Source organism: Pleurodeles waltl, chromosome 3_1, assembly GCF_031143425.1.
Source record: "Pleurodeles waltl isolate 20211129_DDA chromosome 3_1, aPleWal1.hap1.20221129, whole genome shotgun sequence".
NCBI lineage: Eukaryota > Metazoa > Chordata > Amphibia > Caudata > Salamandridae > Pleurodeles > Pleurodeles waltl.
Window position 1 is genome coordinate 1,466,871,916 of NC_090440.1, and position 26,725 is coordinate 1,466,898,640.

The window sequence follows — 26,725 nt, forward strand, 5'->3', positions numbered from 1 at the left end:
ACCTTAATTTGACACTTCTAAGGCTTCTCTCTGGTATGTTATCTGTTTACTGACAGGTCTCTCTGCTACACTGAGACATTCCCTCTCTATCCACTGGTTTTCTGAGTAGTGAGCTTGACAGTATTGATTAAAAACTGTGCATTTATAATGCTCTGTTACTGAGATCTCATCTTTTCTTTTGTCACCATGTGGGGCTGGACCTGCTTCTTTCTCAATCATGCGGCATCACACATTATTGGTACGGAACAACTCACCCATACCGTTATGTGATATGTATTCCTTTATTTTGTGTCTGATTTGCTTTTTTGGACAGGATCTTTGATTAAATGATCGCTATAACTCCAAGTACGGGGACCTCTCTCTTCCGCCTTGCTTGCCTCTAAAGTCCCCATCACTAATGTGCGAATTCATAGTGTTATGAACCTATGTTTTATGTTGCATTTGTCTTCTGCTCATTCTTGTTCCACCAGTAACATGTCAGTTCTTGTATTTGACTTGTGAGTGGATGTGTAATGTGAGGAATTTTGTGCTCCTGGCTAAGATTGATGCTGTGCATCAAACAACTCGATATCTGATAGCCACTGTGTTCCCTCTTCCAAGAGAACAGTCATGTCACCCATCTTTCAGCTATTTTGGTCTAATTTCCAATGTAGGACAAAATTCCAGTTGTCTTCATTTGTTAGGAGACTGGTGGATACCTCTAGTATTATATGTGGTATTTGACTTAGGAAAGACTCTTGTCCCTGATTTGGTGCATAAACCATGCCTAAGTATATACTTCCTCTCAATGGCCCATCAAGAAATAACCATATACCTTCCTAAAACTTGTAAATGTCTCTGAAGGTGAATCCTCTATTGTGCCCAAAGTAGTATACCTATGCTCTTCATCTTACCTTTGCCGGAGGCAAAATATTTATCTGGGGACATTTTGGATCTCAAGCGATATTTATCATTTTGTAATAAAAGGGTTTTTTAGCTAAAATTAACGTCTCCCCTGGTTCTCTTCAGGGCATGTAGCACCCTAATTCTCTTGCCGGTGACATTCAAGCCCCTCACATTAAACAACGTGACCATCATTTGTTTTCCCAATAATACTGTTTAACATTATATGCAACTGAAGAATCTATGTGGCAAAAATCAGTCTTTTGTGAAAATTAGCTGTAGTTTTATCTTCACTTTTGGATCTTCTTGTGGTAGTGATCTTATCCCTACCCCCCAGGTTCCTCATTCCCACCCTCACCATCTTATCCTTCCCACTCTCTGCCTGGCCTTTAGCATGCTTTTTAGCATGCCTGTATCACCATATGTTGATGCTCCTTCTTGCCTCGCTCAGTCTGTCAAAGCTCTGCAGCTGCAGTTAGCTATGCCTGCCATTAGTCTAGCCACTATTAACACAATTATAGGTAAGGTGTCATGACCACACAAACTTGCCAAATCAAATCAAAGAAATGCTTGAGAAAAGCAAAGAGATATCCTCAGTGGAGACAGCAAAGCCCAAACTGGAAGAAAGTTTGCAGAGTAATTTTGTGCTTATTTCAAAGGAAGAATCAAGATGAGAAGATTCAAGATGGCCGTCGTGAGTCCTGAAGGTTAGTTACAGTTCTAGTCTTGCAATCGGTTGGTTGCTAGGTTACGAGCTCACCAGCTGGAAGCTTCGCACTTCAACTGAGGTCTGACAGGAATCAGCTGTGTGGAGAGAGAGCGCGCTTCAGGGCAGAAACTCCTATGAGGTAAAATTACCCTTGAAGACTATTTTACAGAAAACGTGATAAATATTGTCAAGGTTTATTCGAGGAGTTTGATAGTAGACCGTTCCAGTGGAGGTTTGGCAAGGCTACAGAGTTTAATGTATGAATAAACCTTATGTTTACAAGGTTCCTGTTTAAGATACCAAAGTCAAAAGAAAAACGAACTTTAACAAGCAAGTATTTACTAATACCAAGGTTATAAATGAAGGCCGAGTTTAACAGAGAAATGAATGTTAACAAGTAAGCATTTACAAATGCAACAGTAATAAACCAAAGTAGAGTTTAAAAGAGAAACAAACTTTAATAAACAAGCATTTACAAATACAAGTTATCGACAGATGTCGAAGTAAGAAAGGAGAAACTAACTTTAATAAACAAGCATTTACAAATACAAGTTATCAACAGATGCCGAAGTAAGAAAGAAGAAACAAACTTTAATAAACAAGCATTTACAAATACAAGTATTGACAGAAGTCAAAATAAGACAGGAGAAACAAACTTTCACAAGCAAGAATTACCAATGCAATAAACGTAATTGAACTCTCTAATGTAAAGTAGAAGCCAACTAACATCAGCTGATTTGGAGAACGCATTATCACCAACTATATATATATATATATATATATATAGCAACATAAAACCAATCTCTAACAAAGGTTGAGAAGTTCTTCCAGAATCAGTAATAAGCATTTTTAAGAAGAGCTTATCATTCATAGAGAGAAGCAAGGCTACAGAGAACTCAGGGTGAGTGAAGAAATAATAGAATTAAAGAGAATTAAGTGTTAAGAGTAGAAAGTGTAAAACTGATGTTGTATGTCCCTAGTAATTGCGACTGTGACTCTTGCAGGTGCTGCATCCAATCTTAGACGTGAAGAGGCAGACTGATTACTGACGTTCATCATCTCTGTGGCAGTCTCTCTACAATCCCATTCCCCTTTCCCCCTCCGGGGTACTCAGCACGAAGGATTAAAATTTGTTGTGAGTAGCTCAGGTCGGGACTGAGGAAATCGAATTGAAGTATCCTGACATAAGGTTCCCACCAGGTTGGAGGAAATTCTGTTGTGGATTGCACAAAACCAGCTTGGAGCAGTGTTTCCCTATATGGAACCCCAAGATAAACATACAATTCTCACGATGTGTCTACAAATTGGTATCATTCCTCCTATTGAAGAATGTGCCACGTGGGGTGCAGCCTTTGATGCCCTATATACCACAAAGCTAAATACATCATCTATAGCTGTTTTGCTGGAAGTGCTAAAACAGATTTCAAATTAATACATAGTTGACCCTGACCTGGATTTGGGGATTAAATTAATTGGCAACTTTGTCACAGTTTCCTCAATTATTATAAGTAATATTAATGGGGAGGCAGCAGCCAAGAGTGCAAATGAGCAAATGTTATTGCTGACACCTATACATCTATGGGCCTGGCGAAATTTGGGAGCCATGCCTAATAAGCCACAGCTTAAAGGCAAATCTGAACTAGATAATACCAAGCAGGCACCTGAGTCTTCTAAAGAAATGCTTGGACAAACAAGAAGATAAAGATAAAATGAAAACATGGAGTGGATCTCCGCAACTAGAGCCCACTGAAAAGCGTTATATTTTACATAACTGTGATACATTTAAACAGCTTGATAGGTATCAGTACACTGATACACGTCCTTCTTGTTCCTTTCAGGACTCAACCGACAAACACTCAGAGGGAGGGGGATGCCCCAACGGCAGGCATGAAGAGTATGTGAAACCAAAAACAGACTCACAGCACTCATCTGATATCATTTTAAAAAAGGAAGAGAAACAAAAAAAAAAACAGTTTAAAAATAAGAGAGTGGCAGGTATTTTCATTATGTCACATATGTTGACAGCGCTTCTTCAGAATATGACATGGGCATTGACACTGGTAGACAGAGCAGTAGAGGTCACAATAGTTGACTGGAATCTTCAAGAGTTTCTGGTTTCAAGAGAAACTAGTGAATTCATTCAAGTTGACACACCAGATCAGCGTGTGATCTCTCCGAACAGACTTTATAGTTTGGACGTCCAAATTGAAAGTGACAGTTATCTTTTGAGAAAATTTAACATGCACCTATGAAATACTCTTAGCTGAAGTAGATTTGCTGCCTGAACGTGTTAGCATATTCCCACAAAGAGAAGATGCAATTATACCTTTCTTCTCTGTTCTTGTTCCCGATGCAGTTAAACCAGCATATGCAAAAGACTGGGCTCTTGCACAAGCCATAACACTATCCTACAATCATATAGGTTGGTGTTGGAAATGGACTCTCTAGTTGGCAGTCAGTTTACACCCTGTCCAAGTAGGGACCATCACTCTAGTTAAGGTTGGGAAAGACACAGCTCAGATAACCCCTGATTACCCCCTTGGTAGCTTGGCACAAGCAGCCGCACTTATCTCAGAGGCGATGTGTAAAGTATTTGCCCCAACACACACAGTAACACAGTGAAGAAACCACAATAGACTCCACACCAGTTTAGAAAAATAGCCAATATTTATCAAAATCAAACAAGACTGAAAAAAAAAAAAACATACACAAGCAAAGATATGAATTTTTAAAGTAAAAAAAGAGTCTTAATCCATAGAAATCAATGGACGAGTTGTTTAGCACAACGTACCCTGTGTGCACGAAAAATAAAGACACACGGACGAGCATGGATCGAAAAAGCAAGTGTGCATCGATTCCTTACTCACAAGTGAGACAGTGCGTCAATTCAATCTCCGCTGGGTAAGCAATGGGTCAGTTTCCAGACCAGCAGCCACGGGTCAGTGCGGTGATGGTGAAGATTTTGGCGCCCAGGAACGATGAGTGGAAAATACGAATGCACGGCTGGAATGGCTCTGCATTCAGGTAGCGATGCATCAATTTCACCTGTCCTGCCTCCATTTTTCAGCTGCGGTGCAGGCGCTGCGTCCATTTTTCTGCTGCTCAGCTCTGGTGCATGGATTTTCTCTCTGGTTCTGCCAGCGTCTCCTTCCAGGGGTCCAGGGACTGGATGTTGATCTCTTGGCAAGAAAGGGGATCTTAGCAAGAGAGTCCAGGTCCTGGCAGATGAATTATTTGATGTCCTTAAGGCCTCTTAACAGGAGGCAACTGCAGGCCAACCGAGCAAAGCACACACAGCAAAGGGCAGTACTCCTCACAGCTCTTCAGCTCTTCTCCTTGGCAGAGGTTCCCCATGATCCAGAAGTGTTCTAAAAATCTGGGGTTTGGGGTCCACTACTTATATTAATTTCTGCCTTTGAAGTAGGCAAACTTCAAAAGAAAGCCTCTGTGGTTCACAAGATCCTGCCTTGCCCAGGTCTAGTCCAAGACACACCCCAGGGGGTTGGAGACTGCATTGTGTGAGGACAGACACAGCCCTTTCAAGTGCAGGTATCAGTTCCTCCCTCCTTCTCTAGCCCAGGAAGACTGATCAGGATATACAGGACACACCTCAGTTCCCTTTGTGTCACTGTAAAGGGGAAATTCACAAACAGCCCAACTGTCAATCTGACCCAGATGTGGATTCCACAGGCAGGCATAGGCACAGAATGGTTAAGCAAGAAAATGCCCGCTTTCTAAAACAATCTAAAAACCAACTCTACCAAAAATGTATTTTTAAAGTGTGAGTTTAGAGATTCCAAACTCCAGATCCCTATCTGCTCCCAATGGAAACTTAAATGTTATTTAAAGGAAGTCCCCATTTAAACCTATGGGAGAGATAGGCCTTGCAATAGTGAAAAACGAATTTGGCAGTATTTCACTATCATGACATGTACAATACATCAATACATGTCCTACCTTTTAAATACACTGCACCCTGCCCATGGGGCTACCTAGGGCATACCTTAAGGGTTACATGTAGTAAAAGGAAAGGCTTGGGGCTGCAAGTGGGTATGCTTGCCAGGTCAAATTGGCAGTGCAAAACTGCACACACAGACACAGCAGTGGCAGGTCTGAGACATGTTTACAGGGCTTCTCATGGGGGTTGTACAATCAGTGCTGCAGGTCCACTAGCAGGATTTGATTTACAGGCCCTGGGCACCTCTAGTGCACTTTACTAGGGACTTACTTGTAAATCAGATATGACAATCAGGGATAACCAAACATAATCACAATTTATTCAGGGAGCACTTGCACTTTAGCACTGATCAGCAGTGGTAAATTGCCCAGAGTACCAAAAACCAGCAAAAACGAAGTCCAACTCACAGTCATAAATAAAGGAAGCAGAGGCAAAGAGATAGGGGAAACCACACAAAGGATGTCAGGTCTAACAGTTGGGATATGGGGTTCCTCTTACCATATAATACTTATACACTTTAGTCCACAATTACAATCACAATGCCCAATTAAACATGAATCAAAAGCTCCTGTGAGGTAATTTCTGTGACAACTAGCATACCAGGGGGCATTTGAACCTTGTGCACCTCCAATGAATAATCCCCTTCTTCCTACAGTGAAACCAGATCATTCCTATCGCGTAGTCCTAGAATGTAAACAGTTGCATAGTCATACAAGCACTTTTGCAATTCAAAATTCACACAGTACGGTATCAATGAACAATATAGTCCACAAAAAATAATAAACAACATTGGACATTTCCAATGGATTGTTTCTGCCAAAATATACTGCCTGTAAGCAGAGACCTAACCACATTTAGTGCCCTGGGAATTCAAAGAAAATTCTGTTGACTTCCACAAGGCTATAAGAAAAGTCCAGGATTGTACGCTGCCCGAGTAATTTGAATTTTACAAGAAGTTGTCTCAGAGGCATTGTCCTACGTTGATGAGATATAACTGATGGACAAAGAATTGAAAACACACTTAGCCAAAATAGATCACTAGACTGCCAGGGTCACGGTCTCCTTCAGACCACCGCCAAAGCGGCAGTCTGACCGCGACATTACGACTGTGGCGAAAGTGCCACAGTTGGACTGCTGGCACCGTCTCTTTTCAGCTGCCAGATGGCCTGGCAGTGCCAGCGGTCCTAATCTGCAAGGGTAGCGCTGCAACCAGTGCTGCCCTGTGGATTATGACCCCTCTCTCCGCCGGCGTTTACAAGGCGGTTTCACCTCCATGTAAATGCTGGTGGAGATGGGGTGCCGGGGGCACCAGGGGGGCTCCTGTACTGACCATGCACTTGGCATGGCAGTCCGGGGGCCCCCCAGACCAGCCCCATTGTGAAAATCACACTTTGCTGCACCATATTATGAGCAGGTGTCAATGTTGTTGTGTGTTTCTCTCGCTAGGTCAGTGGGCAGAAACGGGGTGGATGATGAAATCATGGCTGCTGTCACAGTCTCACGCAGTGGCTCGCCATTGCCTAAAAAATATCCAGCAAAATATTCCTATCTGTTGAGTTCCCAAAACATACCTTTTGCTTGCATTCCCGGGGTGATGATCGAGTGATACCCAACCCGGGCCGCAGGCTAGAATGAATTATTGCTGCTCATGAGGGACTAGCTTCTGTCTATGCTGGTACAGTGGCTACAGTTTCCTTACTACAGAAACGCTATTGGTGGCATGGTCTGTACAAACAGACAAAACAGTATGTCCTCAGTTGTGACATTAGTCAGCAAATTATAAAAGTTCAACCGCTGATCGCCCACCACAGACACCCCTCTTAGTTTCCAACAAACCTCTCCAATGTGTGTATTTGGATCATTGCAGACTTCTAAATTCAGATGGTGCATTAAAATTGATTCTACTGGCCATAGAGTAATGTTCTAGATTTCTATGGTTGTGGCCACAGCAATCGGCTAATGTTCAAACTGTTGTTTAGGGTATACAAGTCTTCATCAAAAAATTTGTAGTTGCAGCATTACACTCTTCGATCACGGACCAGCATTTGCCTGTAAGGCTTACCGTTATACTATGGGAACCCTGGGTGGTGTTGTGCATTATTCCTCTCCCTATGATCTTAAGGGAAAATCAATAGTGGAAAGAAAGAACCGTTTCTTAAAGCAGTCCTTAACAGCTAGAGTATTAGGCTCTGGTCATATTTGGGTCCAGAGACCTATAAATAATTTGCTTAGAAGATCATTGGGTGGCCAGACCCCTACGAGGTCCTGTTTGGGGTCTAGCTGTAGATTCCAGATCTCAATAATCCTGGCACATTGGTGGCAATCATGTTTTTTTACATCAATGAACGTTTCACTCTCTTACAGGAATTACAATACTTCCAAGAGGAGTGCTCAAATGAAATTTCCAAACGTTCTGCCACTAACAAACTGAAAGAGCAAGCAGCATCTTCTGGCTAGATTCCTAAAGCTAGGGATCTAGTTTGAGAGAAGATTATATATAGAAATGAACTTGGCCTGTTATACCAAGCACCAGTGCCAGTTCTTGGCATTCAAGGTACCACAACTGTGATTTTGCCACTGCTTGCTGGTTATAAAAACAAACAGTTTGTTTCCTTTGATCTAATTAAGTTACACCATGTGGCCAGTCCTACACAGTAGGCCATGAGGGCTCCTGGGTAGTTCCCTGCCTTCTCTCACTATCCTGCAGGAAATCCCTCAACAAGCATTAAGCAATACAAGTATTGGTTCTCCCCATCTGGGGACCGCAGATGCTGAATTTCCATTAGTTCCCATTGCTACTCCAGGTGTGGGCCTACATTTTTACATCTGTTGTTTCAAATAATGATGTTGTTTTTGATCAACCATCTTTTGAAGAGCCTACCAGTTCTCCTTTACCATATGAGATCCCTGTTTTTGCACAGAGCAACTCTGGTTACTTTGTCAACATTGATGATTTTGTTTTCAAATTCCTTACACATTTCACTTCATGGAGTATGTGCATTTATTCTTTGGCTGAGACATACATCTGATTCCTCAACGGTCCTATATTTGGTTTGCCACTTCACTGCTTTTCCTCCTAATTTTGATTGGATTTGTTAGTTTCCTTCTTGATTCTGAAGGGACATTACCTTCCAGAATGTACTGTGCCTGAACTAGTAGTCGAGGTGCTAGTCTCATTCTTCTTAACATAGGATGCAAAGAGGTATGTCCATTGTGAACATTTCTGCACTTTCTGTCTCCGATGGAATTTTCTGGGATAAGGTCCCATTTGAAATTTTTGGCCCTACTGAAACTTTACAAATTCCTTCTGTGTTTAAAATTGCCATGGATCACATAATTACCCCTGGTGCCATTTCCGATAAGTGGGATGTGAAAACTGTCAGAAGCATGCTTTCTGAATTAGAAAGCTAGACTTTTTTGAAAACTGAAGATTTGTATTTGAATTCCACTAATTAAGGTGAAATGTTTTGCTTTCCTCACTGTGCTCATTACTATTATACCAGTGATTTAAATGGGCTGGTACTGTCTGGTACAGAGTACTGGCACTTTTTTATTTTTAGACGGAGAGTACCTGCACTTCCTAAGAAAAACATAATACTTTTAATTGGAGGGTACCAGCACTTCTCAGAAATAAGCAGGTACTCTGGCACAGAGTACCTGCACTTCTATTTTTCCATTTCAAGCACTGATTTACACAGAGCTAGTTCTCAGTGTGTAGCTTTCAAAAGCACACAATGGGAACATGGCACAACACCACCAGTGGGGAGTTCAAAAACATATCCGAGAAAGTTTGCATATTTTTCAGGACACAATCCCTTAGACTCGAGTTCTTATTATTTTAAGCTTACCCCTACCCAAGAAAAGAAAAATATGCGGACCCAAACTAAACTGATTTATTCAGACTCATTTATATTCCAGCTGACCCTAAAGGTTCATGAATATTGGAATAAAAAAACATGGATCTAAAGCAAGTCCAAGGAATTGATGCTTTGTTTACAGCATATCTCATTCCGAGACAAAAGATTTTCCTGAACAAAACAGTGCAAAAAACAACTTTCAAGGGTCTGGCTAAAATTAAAGAAATTAACATTCCTAGCATTCCCTTCATTGCACGCTTTGACAATTGACAATGTTTTGCAAACTTTACGGAAGAGCAACTAAATGACATGATTCAGAATGGTGCATATAATTTGTTATGTTCAGGTCTAGACGGGTGGTTAGTGTGGCCAATAAACACTAAGGGGCATATTTATACTCCGTTTGCGCCGGATTTGCGTCGGTTTTTTTAACGCAAATTCGATGCAAAACTAACCCCATATTTATACTCTGGAGTTAGACGCGTCTAGCGCCAAAGTCCATGGAGTTTGCGTCACTTTTTAGCGTGGACACCTACTTTGCGTTAATGATATGCAAGGTAGGCGTTCCCGTCTAAAAAATTAACTCCGAGGCATGTGCGCCGTATTTACACTCCCGGGCAAAATTCACGCCCGGGAGTGGGCGGGTCAAAAAAAATGACGTCCAGCCGCTTTTGCGCCGTTTTTTAGCGCCTGGACAAGGCAGGCGTTAAGGGACCCGTGGGCTCGGAAGGAGCCCAGAGGTGCCCTCCCATGCCCCCAGGGACACCCCCTGCCACCCTTGCCCACCCCAGGAGGACACCCAAGGATGGAGGGACCCATCCCAGGGACATTAAGGTAAGTTCAGGTAAGTATTTTTTTTTAAAAAAATTGTGGCATAGGGGGGCCTGATTTGTGCCCCCCTACATGCCACTATGCCCAATGACCATGCCCAGGGGACATACGTCCCCTGGGCATGGCCATTGGGCAAGGGGGCATGACTCCTGTCTTTGCTAAGACAGGAGTCATTTCAATGGGGGTTGGGAGTCGAAAAAAATGGCGCAAATCGTGTTGAGGCGATAATTTTGCCTCAGCCTGACTTGCCCCATTTTTCGGCGCCCAAGCTCCATATTCCCCTACGCCGGCGCTGCCTGGTGTACGTCATTTTTTTTCACGCACACCAGGCAGCGCCGCCGGCTAACGCCGGCTAACATCATTGTATAAATACGGCGCCCGCATGGCGCTTCAGAATGGCGTTAGGCGGCGTTAACTTTTTCGACGCACAACTGCATTGGCGCAGTTGTGCGTCGAAAAGTATAAATATGGCCCAAATTGTGTCAGACATGTTTTTTAAACTCCTCCATGGGTTTTAAAGAAAGCAGAAAGGACCCCCAGGATTTGCAGTCACAACATTCAAAGATAATTACCACCTATAAAGTTGGGAAGTTATGCCATCAATGATTACAACAGTCCACATTAGCTGCAGTTAAGGAACACTTATCTATCCTCCCTGATGACATGGATCTACAGGATTTCTTGTTAGGGCCTAGAGCACCATGTTCAAAACACCTCCTATATGCCATGTACAATGACATTTGAAATTTTTCTCAACAAGACGCTGCCTAATGTTTAAGACAAATTGAGAGGGGAAATTTGGAAAAAGAGTTGGCTGTTGTGTATAATGGCATGACTACATTGTCACATTGCATTTATTCTTTGTAAAATATTGTATCATCAGCATTCAATATCATACAGAATGACATGTTTTTCTCAGAGCATGGGCAAAGTCAGTTGAGATTAATTATGCAACTGAGTTGAGCATCCTAGGTCCTAAAATCAAACCTTGTGCCAGGGAAATATCTGACTGCAACAGAGTTGTTTTTGTCATACAATTTAACATGCATTCAGAGATTAATGCTGAAAAAAGATGCAACTTATAAAATGTTGAACACTGAGTTTTTAGAAAAAGGCCATTTCCAACACCTAACCATGTGCCTGGGTGGAAATAATGAAACACGAAAGGAGAGTACTGGGAGTGTTGCTATCCCACACCACCTCCCAAGAGAAATCTATATAACCACTAAGGGTGTGGGGTAGTAGGGGTTGAGGGTGGAACTGGACCAGTGTTCCCTCAATTAGCGGTATCAATTAGGTTGCCTTGAAGTACGAGATGGAGAAAGCATGATTGAAGAGTGTCCCAGGGACGAAAAACTGTGTTGTCCTGGGGAGGAGGGGGGAGTTCCCTTACGGACTAGGTGGTCTCACACACATAATAGTGTCTTGCTTCATCATTTGACCACCTAGCCCCACCCAAGTAAGATGGTACTACTTGGGCAGACTCAACCTCTTGGTTAAAAGAACCAGAGGGAGTGCTGAAATTAAACTGGCTGGATAAATTACAGGGATCCAGATGAGGGGGAGATAAAATTACCATACATGTCACCAATTGCTACTAGTTAAATTTTAATGGGGGTGCATGTTGGTAAGATTAAGAACAGGGGAGGAGGCTCACTGGAGAATAATGTCTCTTAGAGTCTAAAAAGGAATACGTATGACCAACATGTTTCTGCCCTCTCAAAGTGCTGGTAGGTCAAGGGCATTCGTCAGGGTCTAGGATCCCGGAGCACTAACAATAAGTGAAGTGCTCAAAGTGAATCATAAGGAGCCTACCTGAACAGGTGGTTCATAGTGTGGTAGGTCTGTAATGGCTAATACGTAAACCACAGATTAATATGGGTGAGAGGTGGCACACCACTGCACACAACACAGCAAAAATAAAGTGACAATGTATGGGAAAAGGCACTCACCTGGGTGGAAATAACACATTATTACAGCAAGTCACTACCCTGGAAACTGTCACCACATATGGTTCACCTGGTTTCATCCCACAATAACCTTGGGCATTCAGGACCAAGTAATTCCCATTTGAGAGCAGTCAGAACACTGCCTAAAACCAGGAGACTAGGATGCAGTTCAGATAACACCCTAAATTGGCGATAGATAAATTGAACTTGCCATGTACTGACACCTCTTTACGAACTAATGAATGGCCGAATGGAGTTTCACATTCAATTCCACTAAGGAAGACCTCAGTTTCCTCACTTACACATTTCTAATCAAAAGGTATGACCCAGGACTCGTGAACAAAACTCTCCCCCATAGCTTTATATCTGTTTATTATGAAATTTTTCAGGCAAGATGTAAACTGAAATGTAGAGGGTGGTAATGATGTAGAGCAGTGGGTCGACCACACAGCAGATGCTGTTTCAGCTACCAAAAAGGATAATTCTGCAGGGTCGCCCCAAAATTTTTGCCTTCCTCCTCCTATTTTTCTGACCTAATTTTTGCTGGCTTTAGGACTCTATGCACTTTACCACTGCTAATCAGTGCTAAAGTGCATATGCTCTCTCCTTAAAACATGGTGACATTGGCTCATACTCAATTGGCTTATTTAATTTACTTGTAAGTCCCTAGTCAAGTGCACTACATGTGCCAAGAGCCTGTAAATTAAATGCTACTGGTGGGTTGCAGCGCTAGTTTTGCCACCAACATAAGTAGCCCCCTAACCATGTCTCAGGCCTACCACTGCAGGGCCTGTGTGTGCAGTTTCACTGCCACTTCAACTTGGCATTTAAAAGTATTTGCCAAGCCTTAAGCTCCTCTTTTTCTACAAATAAGTCACCCCTAAGGTAGGCCCTAGGAAGCCCATAGGGCAGGGTGCTATGTAGGTAAAAGACAGGACATGAACATGTGTGTTCTATATGTCCTGGTCGTGTCAAACTCCTAAATTCGTTTTACACTGCTGTGATGCCTGCTTCTTTCATAGGACAGCATTAGGGCTACCCTCATATACTGTGTGAGGGGTAGATTCTGATCTGAAATGAGTAGCCAGGTCATATTTAGTATGGCCAGAATGGTAATAGAAAATCCTGCTTATTGGTGAAGTTGGATTTAATATTACTCTTCTAGAAATGCCACTTTGAGAAAGTGAGCATTTCTCTACACTTAAATCCTTCTGTGCCTTCCAATCCATGTCTGGCTAGGTTACTTGACAGCTCCCTTGTGCATTTCACTCAGACAACCCCAAACACAGGATGCTCAGTCACACCTGCATACATCTGCGTACTGAATGGGTCTTCCTGGGCTGGGAGGGTGGAGGACCTGACACTTACATTTGAAAGGACAATGGCCTGCCCTCACACAATGGAATGCCAAACCCCCTACTGGGACCCTGGCAGACAAGATGGAACTGAAAGGGGACTTTGTGCACTTCTGAGCTACTCTTTGAAGTCCCCCCCAATTCAAAGGCACATTTGGGTATTTAAACAGTGCCTCTGACCCTACCAACTCAGACACTCCTGCTTGAAAGACACTTCTTGACAAGAAACTCTGCACCAGATCCTACTTCCTACCCAGAAAAACTGCCTGGCTGCCCAAAGGACTCACCTGACTGCTTTTCTGCAAAGGACTGCTGCCCTGCTGTTGCCCTGCTGCCTTGCTGCCCTCTGGCTCTGTTGAGAAGTGATCTCCAAAGGCTTGGATAGAGCTTGCCTCCTGTTCCTCGAAGTCTCAGGACCAAAAAGACTTCCTCCTGCAAAGAACTCCTTGTGTGGCGAAAATTCAACGCACAGCCTGCCAGAAATGACGCACAGCCTGCATTGCCGTGAGAATATCACAGCATGCGGAACCAGAATGGCGCAGCCTCGCTCCGCAAGAGAGATTGATGCAGCATCAGCGTTGCGACCGGAACTTCGGCGCATGACCCACTGGATTGACGCATAGCCGAGCCAGAACGACACAGCCTGACTTCCTGCAAGAAGAATCAACGCAGCGCCTGCTGTGCAACAGATATTTCCACGCATCGCCCACGGGATCGACACAGCTCCTGTGACTTCGTCCTGCACGCCCAGGATTTCTCTGCATCATCCCCGGGACGTCCGGATACTCCGCAACCCAAAGAGGATCCAAGCCTTTGCGCCGGAAATCGACACAAAGCTTTCCCTGAGTGAAAACTTATCAACGCAGTCTGTGTGCACTGGAGAAATCGATGCATACCTCCCCGTTTTCCACGTATCTCCTCCTCTGCGGCCTCTTGCGGTGATTTTAAGCACAAACCAGGTACTTTGTGCTTGAAAGAGACACTTGTTGCTTTTTAAAGACTCTTTTTACCATTTTCTAAAGTGATATTTCAATGTGTACTTATCAAATATTGATCGTTTTGACCTGCATTTAACCAGATAAATATTCTATATTTTTCTAAACACTGTGTGGTGTATTTTTGTGGTGTTATACTGTGTTATTGCATGATTTATTGCACAAATACTTTACACATTGCCTTCTAAGTTAAGCCTGACTGCTCAGTGCCAAGCTACCAGAGGGTGGGCACAGGATAATTTGATTGTGTGTGACTTACCCTGACTAGAGTGAGGGTCCTTGCTTGGACAGGGGGTAACTGACTGCCATCCAAAGACCCCATTTCTAACATTAGGGAAATTACCTTATGGCCTTCCATCCCTATTTATAATGTTTAGTTTGATGAGCTGAGCCGACTGAAAGCCTTATTGTTTCAGAAGGACTTTGTCTGCCAGAGAAACATTTGATCTTCAAGTTGCAAGGTCTTCCTCTGAAGTTCAATCGCTATTGCGCACAAACTTGCCTCAGCATTTTGGAAAACTTATTCACTGAATATTTAATACTTCAAATACAATGGAGGTGGTCCACTTTTTTAAGTGCTTGGGTCTGGCTTTGTTAGCATATTCCAGACTCTATTCAGAGTGATACCGTCCTTTCTGCACTCTTTGGTTTCCAGTGTTTTTAGAGGCATACCAGTTGTGTTATTCCTAGTTGTTGCTATTTTAGTCCTATTTTTGTTGCCCTGCAATGGATGTTCCACCTCAAAGGCCAAATAGTGTTGAACCGGCCATACCTCCTGCTGTGTCATTAACTCATGACAGTACGTCAGATTATCTTTGCTCCAGGAACTGAATGTGAACAGTTTTTTGTCCTTTAGACCTATGTGGTTACAATGTGTACCGCCTGTGTTCTTCTCTCTGTTTTGCCCTTTCAAGTGTACACTAGACTTGTGTCTGTCTATATAATTGGTTCAATCTATATAAATATATATGGATCTGGATGTGCATCCGTTGAGGACCCATCTTCAGTGCTGTCCTGTGAGGGACTGCTATAAATGCTGGGTACATATGTACTATGAGCCATTACTTCCAGTTGATATGGATGCTTTGGTTTCTAGATTCCTGGAATCTGGCTGTAATGTTGGGTTACACTACCAGTTGTCATGCCTTCAGCATCTGCTGAGTAGGATTGATATTACTGTGGTTGTTCGTTGGAATTTGCTTCTTAGGTCACTGTGGATCTATTGTCTGCGAATGCGGGTTCCTTCCTGGATCCCACTGACTCTGGACATGGAAATATTTTGGGAGCCTCCTAGATTTCTGATTCGGCTGCTTGATTTAAGCAATTTGTTTTTATTAGATTTTATTGGCTGTGTGCTTTTTTAATTGCCATGTTTTAATATATCTTTCATCCACTTTTATTATTAAAGCTCATTACATTTAACAATTTCAGTTTACATTCATTTAATCCTCATATTTTAGACACGCTTTTATGGTTTTATTTTAGTATTGAGCTAAATCTCTCATGGTCAAGGGGAGTGTGTGGTGAAGCATGTTAAGGCCCTCACAGATTCTCCATTTTTAATAGCACATTATAGTTTGGCATCTTTTTCTGGTAGTGACATTTTACATGGTTTTACATTCATTAAAATATGTACTGAGGACGCACTGTACATGCAGCCTATTCCTTGTAAGTGTTGCTGCTATGAGCTCTCTACACCCCATCCAAGGATAGGCACATAGAACACAATGCCATTGTATAATGATTGTCCATTAGAAACAGCTCCATAGCCACAGACAAATCATTGAATCAGCTCTGCCCTTATGACACAGTGTGATATGAACTGTGCTTTCATTATAGAAACTGCCTATGCGCTACATTAGTCAGGGGAGCGCTTCTGCTGGGATTATCCTGGAATGCAGTGCACTGTGACTGAGATGCAGCCCTGCTGACTCTGACCTCCATCCTGAAAAAGACTCTAGCTCGCACTACACCAGGTTCCTGGCTTCCCAATATATCTTACCCAGGTATGGGGGTTAGGCTATGCCAACTCATCCAGCAAAGAGTACTCCCACTATGCTCTCTATAGTGTAGGTAGTAACAAATAGGAGTGAACCAACACAGTAACATTATCATGGTTGAATTTTTTAACTATGCTACCATTCTTATAATGTTGGTTGCAATGCTTTTTTTTATCTGCCTAATAATCACAGTTCATGCTTTCTATACAAGAATACGATTTTTCCAATAAATGTTTGAAAATACATTTTCATATCTTTCTTGTGTCTTACCTTGGGAATGCAAAAAAGGTTCAATGAAAGGGTAGATCTGTTTCCACAATTTTCTTAGGAATCCGAGTAATCATGTTTGAGGTTTCCTATGTCGTTTGGCACCCTGGTAAGTTTAGGGGTTCAAATGGTGGCACTGTGAGCTGGCTAGGAAGGTATCAACATTTCCTGATGGTATAGACAGACTGAGTCCCTATATCCTAAAGTTTATGTTGACCTTATTCACAGTCCTATGTAATTCGCAGGAACCGTATAACATACGCACAGCCAACATGTAAGGCACACCTGGGCATTCCCACTTATGAGGAAGAGCAAACATGATGGAAATGCTTGAGCTAATACACAAATTACACAAATCTCTGCAGAAGCATGTGCTACGTTCTAGCTAAAAACTGAAATTCATGGAAAAGCATTCAAATAGTAGTGATCAGGGCCAGAAATTGTTGTCTTCTCCTTTCAGTTTGTGAAACCTTCGAAACTAGAAAGCACAACTATTATCTGACTGCAATACAACAGATTTCTTTGAAAGTACTTTTTAAAGTCTTGCCATTACAAAGCAAATTCACACCGTTATGCGGTGGGGAGAAAATGAATTGTATAGGCACTAGAGGTAAAGTATTTGGCAGAGCCCGGCACATTCAAAGTTCGAAAGAGCATCAAATTGTAAACAGAATAGGATGAAACCTTTGAAGTGGGTTAATCCACTGAAAGCTGTTTAGTGACAGCTGGTTCTAAGGCTAGACGAACGAGGAAGGTGTACAAAATCTAGATGCAAGTCTGGATTCTAAGTACATGTGCAGTAAAGGACAGTTCATTGTCCTAAGTGTAGCACGAAAGTTCAGTTTTTAGCCCTATGCAAATATAAATAGCTTTTGAAAGGGTGGAATCCTGCGTATGAACAGAATTCACACCAAATCTGTGGTACCTGGCAGGGCAATTGATAAATACGTTCTGAGATGTTGACAGGCATATGTTAGCTGGCAGGGCTGGAAATTTCTGGCTAGGGGACCACTGCTTCCACTTGGGTCAATTTGACATTTAGGGTCTCATTTAGAGTTTGGGGGAGTGGGACCACCTCCATAAATTGGCAAGCACCCTACTCACCAAACTCGTAGTTCCACCACTCCATTTAGCAGCATGTGTAGCGCAGTGATTACATTAGCGGCGTGATGGTTGGTCCTGCCAGCGTAAACCCTGACCTGGTAGCTCTTCCAAATGTCTGCCAAGTCATAGTTGTAACATTGAGGGCAGGACAAACATCACTGATTTCCCTGTCCAGATCTGCCATGTTTTACTTGTTAATCACAATCAGGGAAAATGCAGAACTCCCCCAACTCCATGGATAGAGGGAGAAAAATACCTGTGCATCAGGTCCATTTGTTTCCTGCTTACAGAATATAAACTCCTGCTTTGGACTTTGAACATGGCAACCACTTAGCTGCTCCCTTTATAGCAGAGAGTTCCCCACCAGGTGAATGGAGATCTCTAAATCGGGCTGACAGTCTCATGCCAGAATGTATACGATCCAAAGAGTCTTGAAGCTCTCTCTTTGAAATTAAACCATTGTAGGGCCTTCAACAAGGGAATGAGGTGAATGTGCTGCTTTCAAACCAAAGTTAACTGGGTGGTGTGATGTGGGCCAGTTGGAGTTTATAAACACTACATAATTGGCAGCCCAATGAAGAAGAAGTTCCCATTGTTCAGCCTGAAGGTAACAAATGAGGCAATTTTATGGAGGACTTGACTGGGATGGAGGATTCATGGAATAATCCTTTGGCACTAACAAGTTTGTGAAGTATGAAGGATTCTTCAGTGACACAGGACAGGCCCAAGTTACTCACCCTCTACCCTGACGTCAGGCTATTTGCATCAAGTGAAGCTACAAGAAAGGGAGAAGTGTGGGGTGCATGAGACTTATTAGCCCAATCTTTGCTTTCTGGCTTGAGGCAAAGACAGACCCTCTTCAAGTGGGCATAGATGTCTTGGATGCAGTTTGCCATTATATTTGTATCCCCGATTCCTCTTCCAGCTGAGGTAGCTCTTTGTATTTCGAACATACATATGCCCAAGACTGTGACCTTCGTGGATGTTGGGCAGTGGGGCCATGTTGATATTGAAGAAGTTTGGTGAGAATCAAGGTGCTTGAGAGACATTCTGAGTGCATGTACGAGGCTGACCCTCTATGTAGTGTGCAAAGCTAGACACACTGTGCAGTGGGTCCAGACATCCACACAATGGTTAACAGATGTAAAAACTAGACCATCTAATGCTCTAATTTTTATGGTAGCTTAGTCGAGCAGTTAGGCTAATCTTGGAGAAATGCTAAGCATTTCTGGTACTCACAGTATCAATAAAGCAAGACACACACTCAAAAGAATAACTTGAGACTGATTTACAAAAATACTTCTGATAATTATAAAATTTGTAAGTCCCAGATCATCAAAATTGGGTAAGTACTTTATAAGCTATGACTTTTTGAAGCTTAACCAAAAATAGTATTTTTGTGTGTAATTATGCACCATAGGAATAAATGGAGAAATAATTTTAAAATGTATATAAAATCAGGCAAAGCGTTTACCAATGTCTCCTTTTGCAGGTATATCGAGGTCATCAGTGGGCCGTACGGATCTGCTGGAGAAGTTCGGGCAATTCCCAGTTTCGGCAGGAGCAGCTGCAGAAAGTTGTTAGCGCTGGCGTCAGGCCACTGTGGGGAACCACTTAGAAAAGCACTGCACAGGTGTACTTAAAGATAAATCCGGTGGGTCCCCTTTGAGTGTCACGGTCGCAAGGGTTGGGGGACCCTTTGGCCACGGCTGGTTCTTCAATGCAGGGCTCAGGGCAGCCGGGTGCAGAGCAAATTGGTGAGCCAGGAGCTGTGTGCAAAGGTGCCCTTGGAGGCAGAAGGAAGGTCGCTTGCAGGTTAGCAGGGGCACTCTGGTGGGAGGTCCTGGGTTTCTGAAGTTCCTTGACTTGGGGCTTCCTCCTGGTCCTTTTACAGTCCAGAAGGCGCTGTCCCACTGGTTGCCCGGTGTTAGGTGACCACTAACTGAGGTAATGGTATCGTTCAGCCACTGGAAGGCCCAGTACCACCAAACTTAACACACTTTCAGGGTTTGTCCTCACGGTCTGTCAGGAGGTTGGTCTGGCTGTGGCATCTGGTTGCTTGGTCAGCAGCAGGTCAATGAAGTGGCCTTCACTGGGTCTTTAGTCTTTGTTTGCAAAAGAGTGATGCCTTTACTCTGAAGGGAGATCTTCAGTGATTTTCAAATTGTGGCGGTCCTCTGGCGGTTTGTAGAGTCCGTTCAGTGTCCAAGCATCCCCTCAGCTGTGACTGTTGAGTCCTGGGTGCAGCAGGCAGGGTTTGGCACCTTTTCTTGATGCAGCAGGAGTTCAGTTCTCGAGCCGTGGGTGTTCTTTGTTGCTGATATTCTTTTGTCCTTGGAATCTGATTATCTGGTCTAGGGATGCCAACTAAATCCTGTATTTAGTGGGTGTTTAGGGGAGTACCTAGTAGTGACCACTGGGCCATCTAGCTTATGGTGGCTACACCCACTAAGTGACCACTTCCTGTGGGCAGAGGTCTCTTCGCTACACCTGATTGGCTATTCTACTTCCATGCAAGATGGAGGAAAATGAAATGGAGGGGTCACCTCGTATGCAACTCCTAAGGGGTGGTGCAAGCTGGGGCTGATCACTCCATCTGTCCTTTGTGTCTTTTCCTGCTGTTGCTCCTGCCAAAAGTGGGGGTTTACAATGGGGGCAGCCATCTGCTGCTAGCACCCGGCTTGCAGGTCGAGTTTCAAGTGCAGTAAGCCCTTTGATGCTCACTAGCAGGGAAGTGCACATTCCTGAGGGAGGGAGTGTTTGCATCTCCACCCAGGAAGGGCTTTGTTCTGGGGCCCAGAGAGCAGGATCTCTCACCCCAGGGTTCCAGGATCTTGTCTGGTAGTTGTAGGCTGGTTGTGGCCAGCCACCAACCCTGAAGCCAGGAAATGTAAGCGCAATGCTCATAGATCTTAAAGAGGCTGGGAGATAGTGCTGAGCTCTTATTACCAAAGCAGGCAACAGGCCTGAAATTGTAACTGAATGGAAGCAAGGAAAGCACTCCTGGAAATGACGTTGGTTATTGTAAAGACCCAGAAGGACTCCTTAAGGCAATGACAATGTGCCCTTGCTCACTTTTGAGAAGTGGTCTGCATCTGACAACAAAAGTAACTGTACCCAAAGAAGGTTGGACAGCAGCCTAGAAATCATCCATTCATCAAGTCAGTTAATATGGCCCCTAAAGGTTACATGTCAGAATATTAATATCAAAGTAGCGTCTGACATAATTATGATGCCCTACATATCACTTGCAAACATTTTTTGTAAACAGTATTTAGGACATAATATTTTTATCAGATGATATTTAGGCCTCAATATTATGGCTACCATCCTGCCTAGAGAAACAATGTCCACAAGGTATGGCTGCAAGAGCAAACAAAGGAATATCAATAGGATGAACATTTTCATGGGTTGAATTCTTCCCATAACCGTTTCTTCAGTAAATGAGTTATGACACAGTTCTTAAAATGTGGACCACATCGTGAAAAAGCAAAAAAATGAGAAGCTGTTGGAGAACTGCACATAAAGACCGCGGGAGTTTTATGGGGCAACAATCCAGTGGTGAATCTAATTTAAAACGGATTGTCAACCAGCAAGCTTCTCATAAGAATTCAATAACAACTGAGTTGGGTCAGATACTCGAGTGGCAGATGCAGTCTGTACTATTAAAACACACAGGGGAATCTTTTTTATGATGGCCGTAACCTTGCACACAGAAACATTAAGCAAAAATCTAAAGAAGAGGATTACTTGATGCCAGAGACGCTGAAGAGGACAAGTCCACAATGATTGAAATCTTTTAAACAAAGCAATAAAAGCGAGCCCATTGCACCCAAAGTAGAATTAGGCTTGCACCATTGGAGATAAAATGTAAATGCACAAGAGTGACTTTTGTAGAAATCCTGAGTATCCTGGCCGTAATGTAAGCAGCGCTTTTACAAGGAAGATTTAACCATATAAACCAGCCGCGACTGCTGTAAGGAAGGGTTGGGGAGGGCAGCGCACGAAGCGGGTGTGCGGGGGCAGTTAAAAAAATAAATAGACTTACATGCCCCTCCACGATCTGCCGCTTTCGCCAGCCGCCTTGTCTTGTGTGCTTCCCTCCCCAATCACAATGCTTGCCGCGATTGGCTCGAGCGGACAGAAATGCTACTCAGGGAAGTAGTGGGGCACTGCACTTGGTCTCCAACCGGCTGTAAAATACAGCTGGGTGGAGAGTTTTTAAGTGCGCATTTCAATTTGGCCAGCCGCCAGTTTGGCCAGCCTTGGACAGCCGGCCAAACCGACATGCGCACTTAGAAGGGCACATACCACTCCTCCTCCACTTGATGTGGAGGAGGTTGGCCTCGCCCCGCCCTACGAAAATGGAATAATAAAAGGATAATAAAATACTTTTATTATCCCTTTAGTTTACTGCTTTTCGTCAGGGAGGGCGACGCTCCTCTTCCATAGCAGACAATGAGCATGAAACACCATCTGTGGTCTGTTTATAAGAAGAAGAATCACATTATACTCACCATGAACTACATTAATTGTAAATCAACTTTCTTGTATATGGCAGTGTGTACCCCAGTTTACGCAACGAAACAGCAAATACTTACCGGGATTTAGTTAGCCCTTGCGCAAGGCTCCTCTCCCGAATTCTTGTTTTCATAACTTCATTGTAGTCGCCATTTTTGAAAATGGGATGCGCAAACCATCCACCATAAAACTGTGTTAATGAAAAAAGAAAGGTTACGCACAGCATGGAATATTGCCTAGACCAAAGAACAAGTTTCAAGCAGACAGCAGAATAATGTTTCTATTTCTACTGGATGTATGCTTTTGTTGCAAATAATTGCTTGCAGGAGTTCTGCTCTAAACTACACTGCAGCACCTAGATTGACAAGGGAGCTAGTTAGTCAAAAAATAAAATTAGGAACGTTCAGCTTTATTCACTTTTGCACCCTGAATAAACGTGGTAGTGGACAGCAGAAAACTTGAATGAGATCAAAACCTGTAGTCTAATTTCACAGGTCGATTGAATTTGCTTTTGATAGAAAACATTGGAAAAATACAATATTTACGGAGGCTAGAAAACGAGTTTTTAGAAAACAACTAGATTAAATTCAAATGAAAACTATGGAAAACGTAGTTCGAAAATGTACACCAAATGTTGCCAAAACTAACTTTTCTTAGTGTGTGTATAACAGTGGACATTATGATCCTTTTAGGAAGGAGGGCGCTAAAACAAAAAGGCAAACAAATCCTTTGTTGCAGTGACAAGTATCTATAAAGTATTTAAATATTTCGAAATAACTATCATTCAACGAAATTGCCATAATAAATTAGGACTTTCTCAAAATAATACAACTAAGGAGCAACTCATGGAGAAAAACGGACAAGTAAATAAAAGGGAAAGATTCCCAAACCCTGTTACACTATGCACTCTTGAATGCTATTGCACAAATGCAACGCATTTAATTGTATTTTTTCTGGAAAAATTGCATCGATGTGGGCCAACGAATATGGATAACTTGCGAATAAGAAGCACATCCGCTGCCCAGATTCACATCTCCATATCAACGGGCCTCCTTGAAATTCAAATGGTTTGCCGGGATAGTAAGCGCTATTTGAAATCAAGGCAGTACGTCTTGGTCCCCCCCCCCCCCCCCCGAGGAAATGTATTTGCTCGTCTAGACAGAGAGTACGTCTCCTATATTGGGCTTGATTCCTTAAAACATTTTCAGATATGCCTGACTTAACACTCACGAATGGCCGGGTTTGAGGGTGCACGGTATTCACTAAAACAACCTTTCACACGTTAATCCCTTCACTCCTGGTTAATATTACCCCGCATTGTGTTAAAGCAGATTCCACTTAACGGTGGAGAATGGTCGAATTAAAGAAGGGGATGCATAGCACATTAAAGAACACTCACAAATCAGTAGTTTGTGGGTATTTCCACACACCTTTCGGCCCATTCTCACACTGTAAATGGTTTGACTTTTACTCCTTCCAAGGATATGAATAAATATATTGCCAGGGTCAGAACACCCCTAAGCACCCCTAAATATTTGAAGTGATGTAAAAGAAAGGGTTTCTCCAGAAGGGAAAATATTTTTACCTAACGAGAAAACTATATTTATATATTTATTTATTACATGTGTAGAAATTCTAGGATTGGTCGTGTGAAGCATGTAGTTGTGACCTCATCTCCCTGCTCGAAACCTGTTGTCACCACTGGTGTAATACGAAGTGATGGGCCCCTCCATAATTTGAAGAAGGGCTCTAAAAATTCTCTCCACCGAAGGTGCAGCTTTACAACTATGAAGAATATGCAATCTGTAAGGCCGCTTAACAGCGTGCACAGTATGGCCAAATCTAAACATGTGTACCCATTGCATGCCACTTCCCATGGTTTTGGCTGAGGCAAGCGGAGTACTGTGCAAGACCAGCAATCTGCTACTTTGGGATTCATCAGTTTGATGAGCTGATTTTTCAAACAATTCTGAAAGGGAGGTGTCACAAACAAAGTCGAAGAGGGTTTTGTTGTATGTGTAATGCAAGAATGTCCACTTTAGCTTCGAAGGTTCGTTATGGTGTTCTCTTTGCATATACACATATATGAAAGTATAAGAATTTTTCCTGGTCACAATTAATCTGTTCATAGTCATGTTACTCAATAATCCTAGACAGCATAGACAACATTTTAGGAAAATGAGGGTTACGGTGTTAAACCCCCACACAGACTCAGTCAAAAACAAAAGCAACCCAAATCCAGCTTAGCCTCTTGACACAAGAGGATCATCTCACAAAAAACAGAATGAAACAACAATACAATATCTATGGTGCAATGATAAAACAATGCAATGGCGCAGCAAAATGGCACACTGTAATTCAACGCAACAGTACAACAAATTGACTTTCAATACCTTTTAGCTTTAGTCAACATTCATTAGAATAAACTCCACTACATAGTCCACAGGGTAGATATTTCCAGACAAAAAATCGACCTGGTGTAGTTTTTTACAAGAGAAATGTACTGTACCTTTTGGGTACATAGCGTACGTCTCTGTATTCCTCAGTTCACTGTGATTAGAGAGCCCTACGCTCATGGCCTCTGGCTAAATAAAAATTGTGACCTGCCTCGAGGTTCATTAAATACATTTATCTCAACTGCAGTCCATATTTCAGGTTAGATATTGACAAGATATTTTACATTGTAGCTTAAGTACTTCAAACATGTCCTATTGTCTTGAAAACAGTAGCAGAGGCATGTTCGTTGGTCACCGTGGGCTCAGACTCATAATGTAGCAGCCATTTTGGAACAAGTTACTCATTTGATCACATTACCTGCACATATCTTCGAGCCGCATCAATATCCTCCTGTTTATGTGGGTTTCTCGGCTCAGCCCAGTCTGAGTTGATGGTGATGGAGATCATGCCTCCTTGTTTAGCTCTGTAGTTGTCATTGTACAGATGCCAGGCTTCAGCGTGGGCCTTTAATAAGTTGTGTCCGACGGTGTAAGGTGCTTGACCAGGCCTGCCAGAGATTCCTTCAACAACACAAAACAATATGAATTGCTTACCATAGAGCATTTTGAATTCAGAGCCTTATCATTCTTACAAGATGCATGAGATGTATGTGCATGGGCAAGGGTAATTAATCAACAGCAAAAAGATCTACTTTTACACAGAGGACAAAGCTTCTGCTTTTAAAAACATTGGAGCTAATGTGATGTGTGGCACATGCATGTCAGTTACAGCTGACTGTGAATTAATGAGGGTGTGAGAAATTGGGTTGTTGGTTGACTGGGGTGTGAGCCCTGGTCAAGCAATAGTTACAATCCCTTGCAGGGTGAACCATAAAAAGCACTATTTTAACCTGTGCTTAACCCTGGGTACTTCACAAAAAAAGCAGCCAGGCTGAACTTAAAGGCAATGTGTTAAGTATTTATGCAGTACACAAACAGCAACACAGTGAAAAGATAACCTCCAAAAAACCACCAAACCAATTTAGAAATATTGAGAACATTTTAATACATTATTTGCCACCAAAACAATCAAAATCCAATCAGTAGAACCAGTGTTATGATGTTTTAAAGTTTAAGGTTAAAAATAGCAAGTTTTAAAAAATGGACTCCTGGGCTCCTTTAGCACCACAACTAAAGGCCCAGGATTGGATGGAGACCTCTTGAGGGTGCAAGACTCACTCAGGTTGGGTCCAGGTGTAGGTTTAGGATGGTGGGAGCCTGTTATGTCCCTGTGGCTCAAAACAGAAGACCAGCTAAACTAGCCCTTGGAGACACTACTGACGTCCTGGGTACAGGTGGTGAAGTAAGGCTCTACAACAGGGCTGGCCTCTTAAAGTTCCAAGCAGGCTCCAGGCAGCAAAGCAGTCCTTCCAGGTACAGCAGCAGTCTGACAGAGTCCACAGCAGGTCACAGCAGGAGGCAGTCCTCCGAGTGTCCTTCTGCAGGTCCAGTAGTTAACTGAGGAGCAAGTCTGAAATACCTATTCTTATACCCTGGTACCCTGCTTCTAGAAGTTGGGTGAAATTTCCAGAAAGGTTCTCTGAAGTTCCCGGAATTTCCTGCCTCCCCTGACCTGGCTCCTAGCTGGCTGCACTGACAATACAGGGTCGTTAAGCCTATTGTGTGGTGGCAGAGCCCGGCTTTATCAGTTGCAAGTGGGGCTGTGCTTAGCTCCGCCTCCCCATCAAGTCAGTGAATGCCTCATTCAGGCTCTGCTAATCCCTCTATTGTGTGTCTGTCTGGGGTGAATTCATAAAGCCCCACTGTCAGTTATACCCAGTCATGTGACTTAAGGCAGGTTA

At 42.9% G+C, this 26,725-nt stretch overlaps 1 protein-coding gene across 1 annotated transcript in view; it reads right to left on the reverse strand.

The window, feature by feature from the left end:
• The window catches only part of LCT (lactase), a 364,432-nt gene that overhangs the window by 71,146 nt on the left and 266,561 nt on the right, over positions 1–26,725 (reverse strand). The window contains exons 12-13 of the mRNA XM_069225073.1: positions 25,243–25,445; positions 22,509–22,618 (exon numbers count right to left, since the gene is read on the reverse strand). Coding sequence (XP_069081174.1) covers positions 22,509–22,618; positions 25,243–25,445 — 313 coding nt within the window. The remainder of the gene's footprint in view (positions 1–22,508; positions 22,619–25,242; positions 25,446–26,725) is intronic.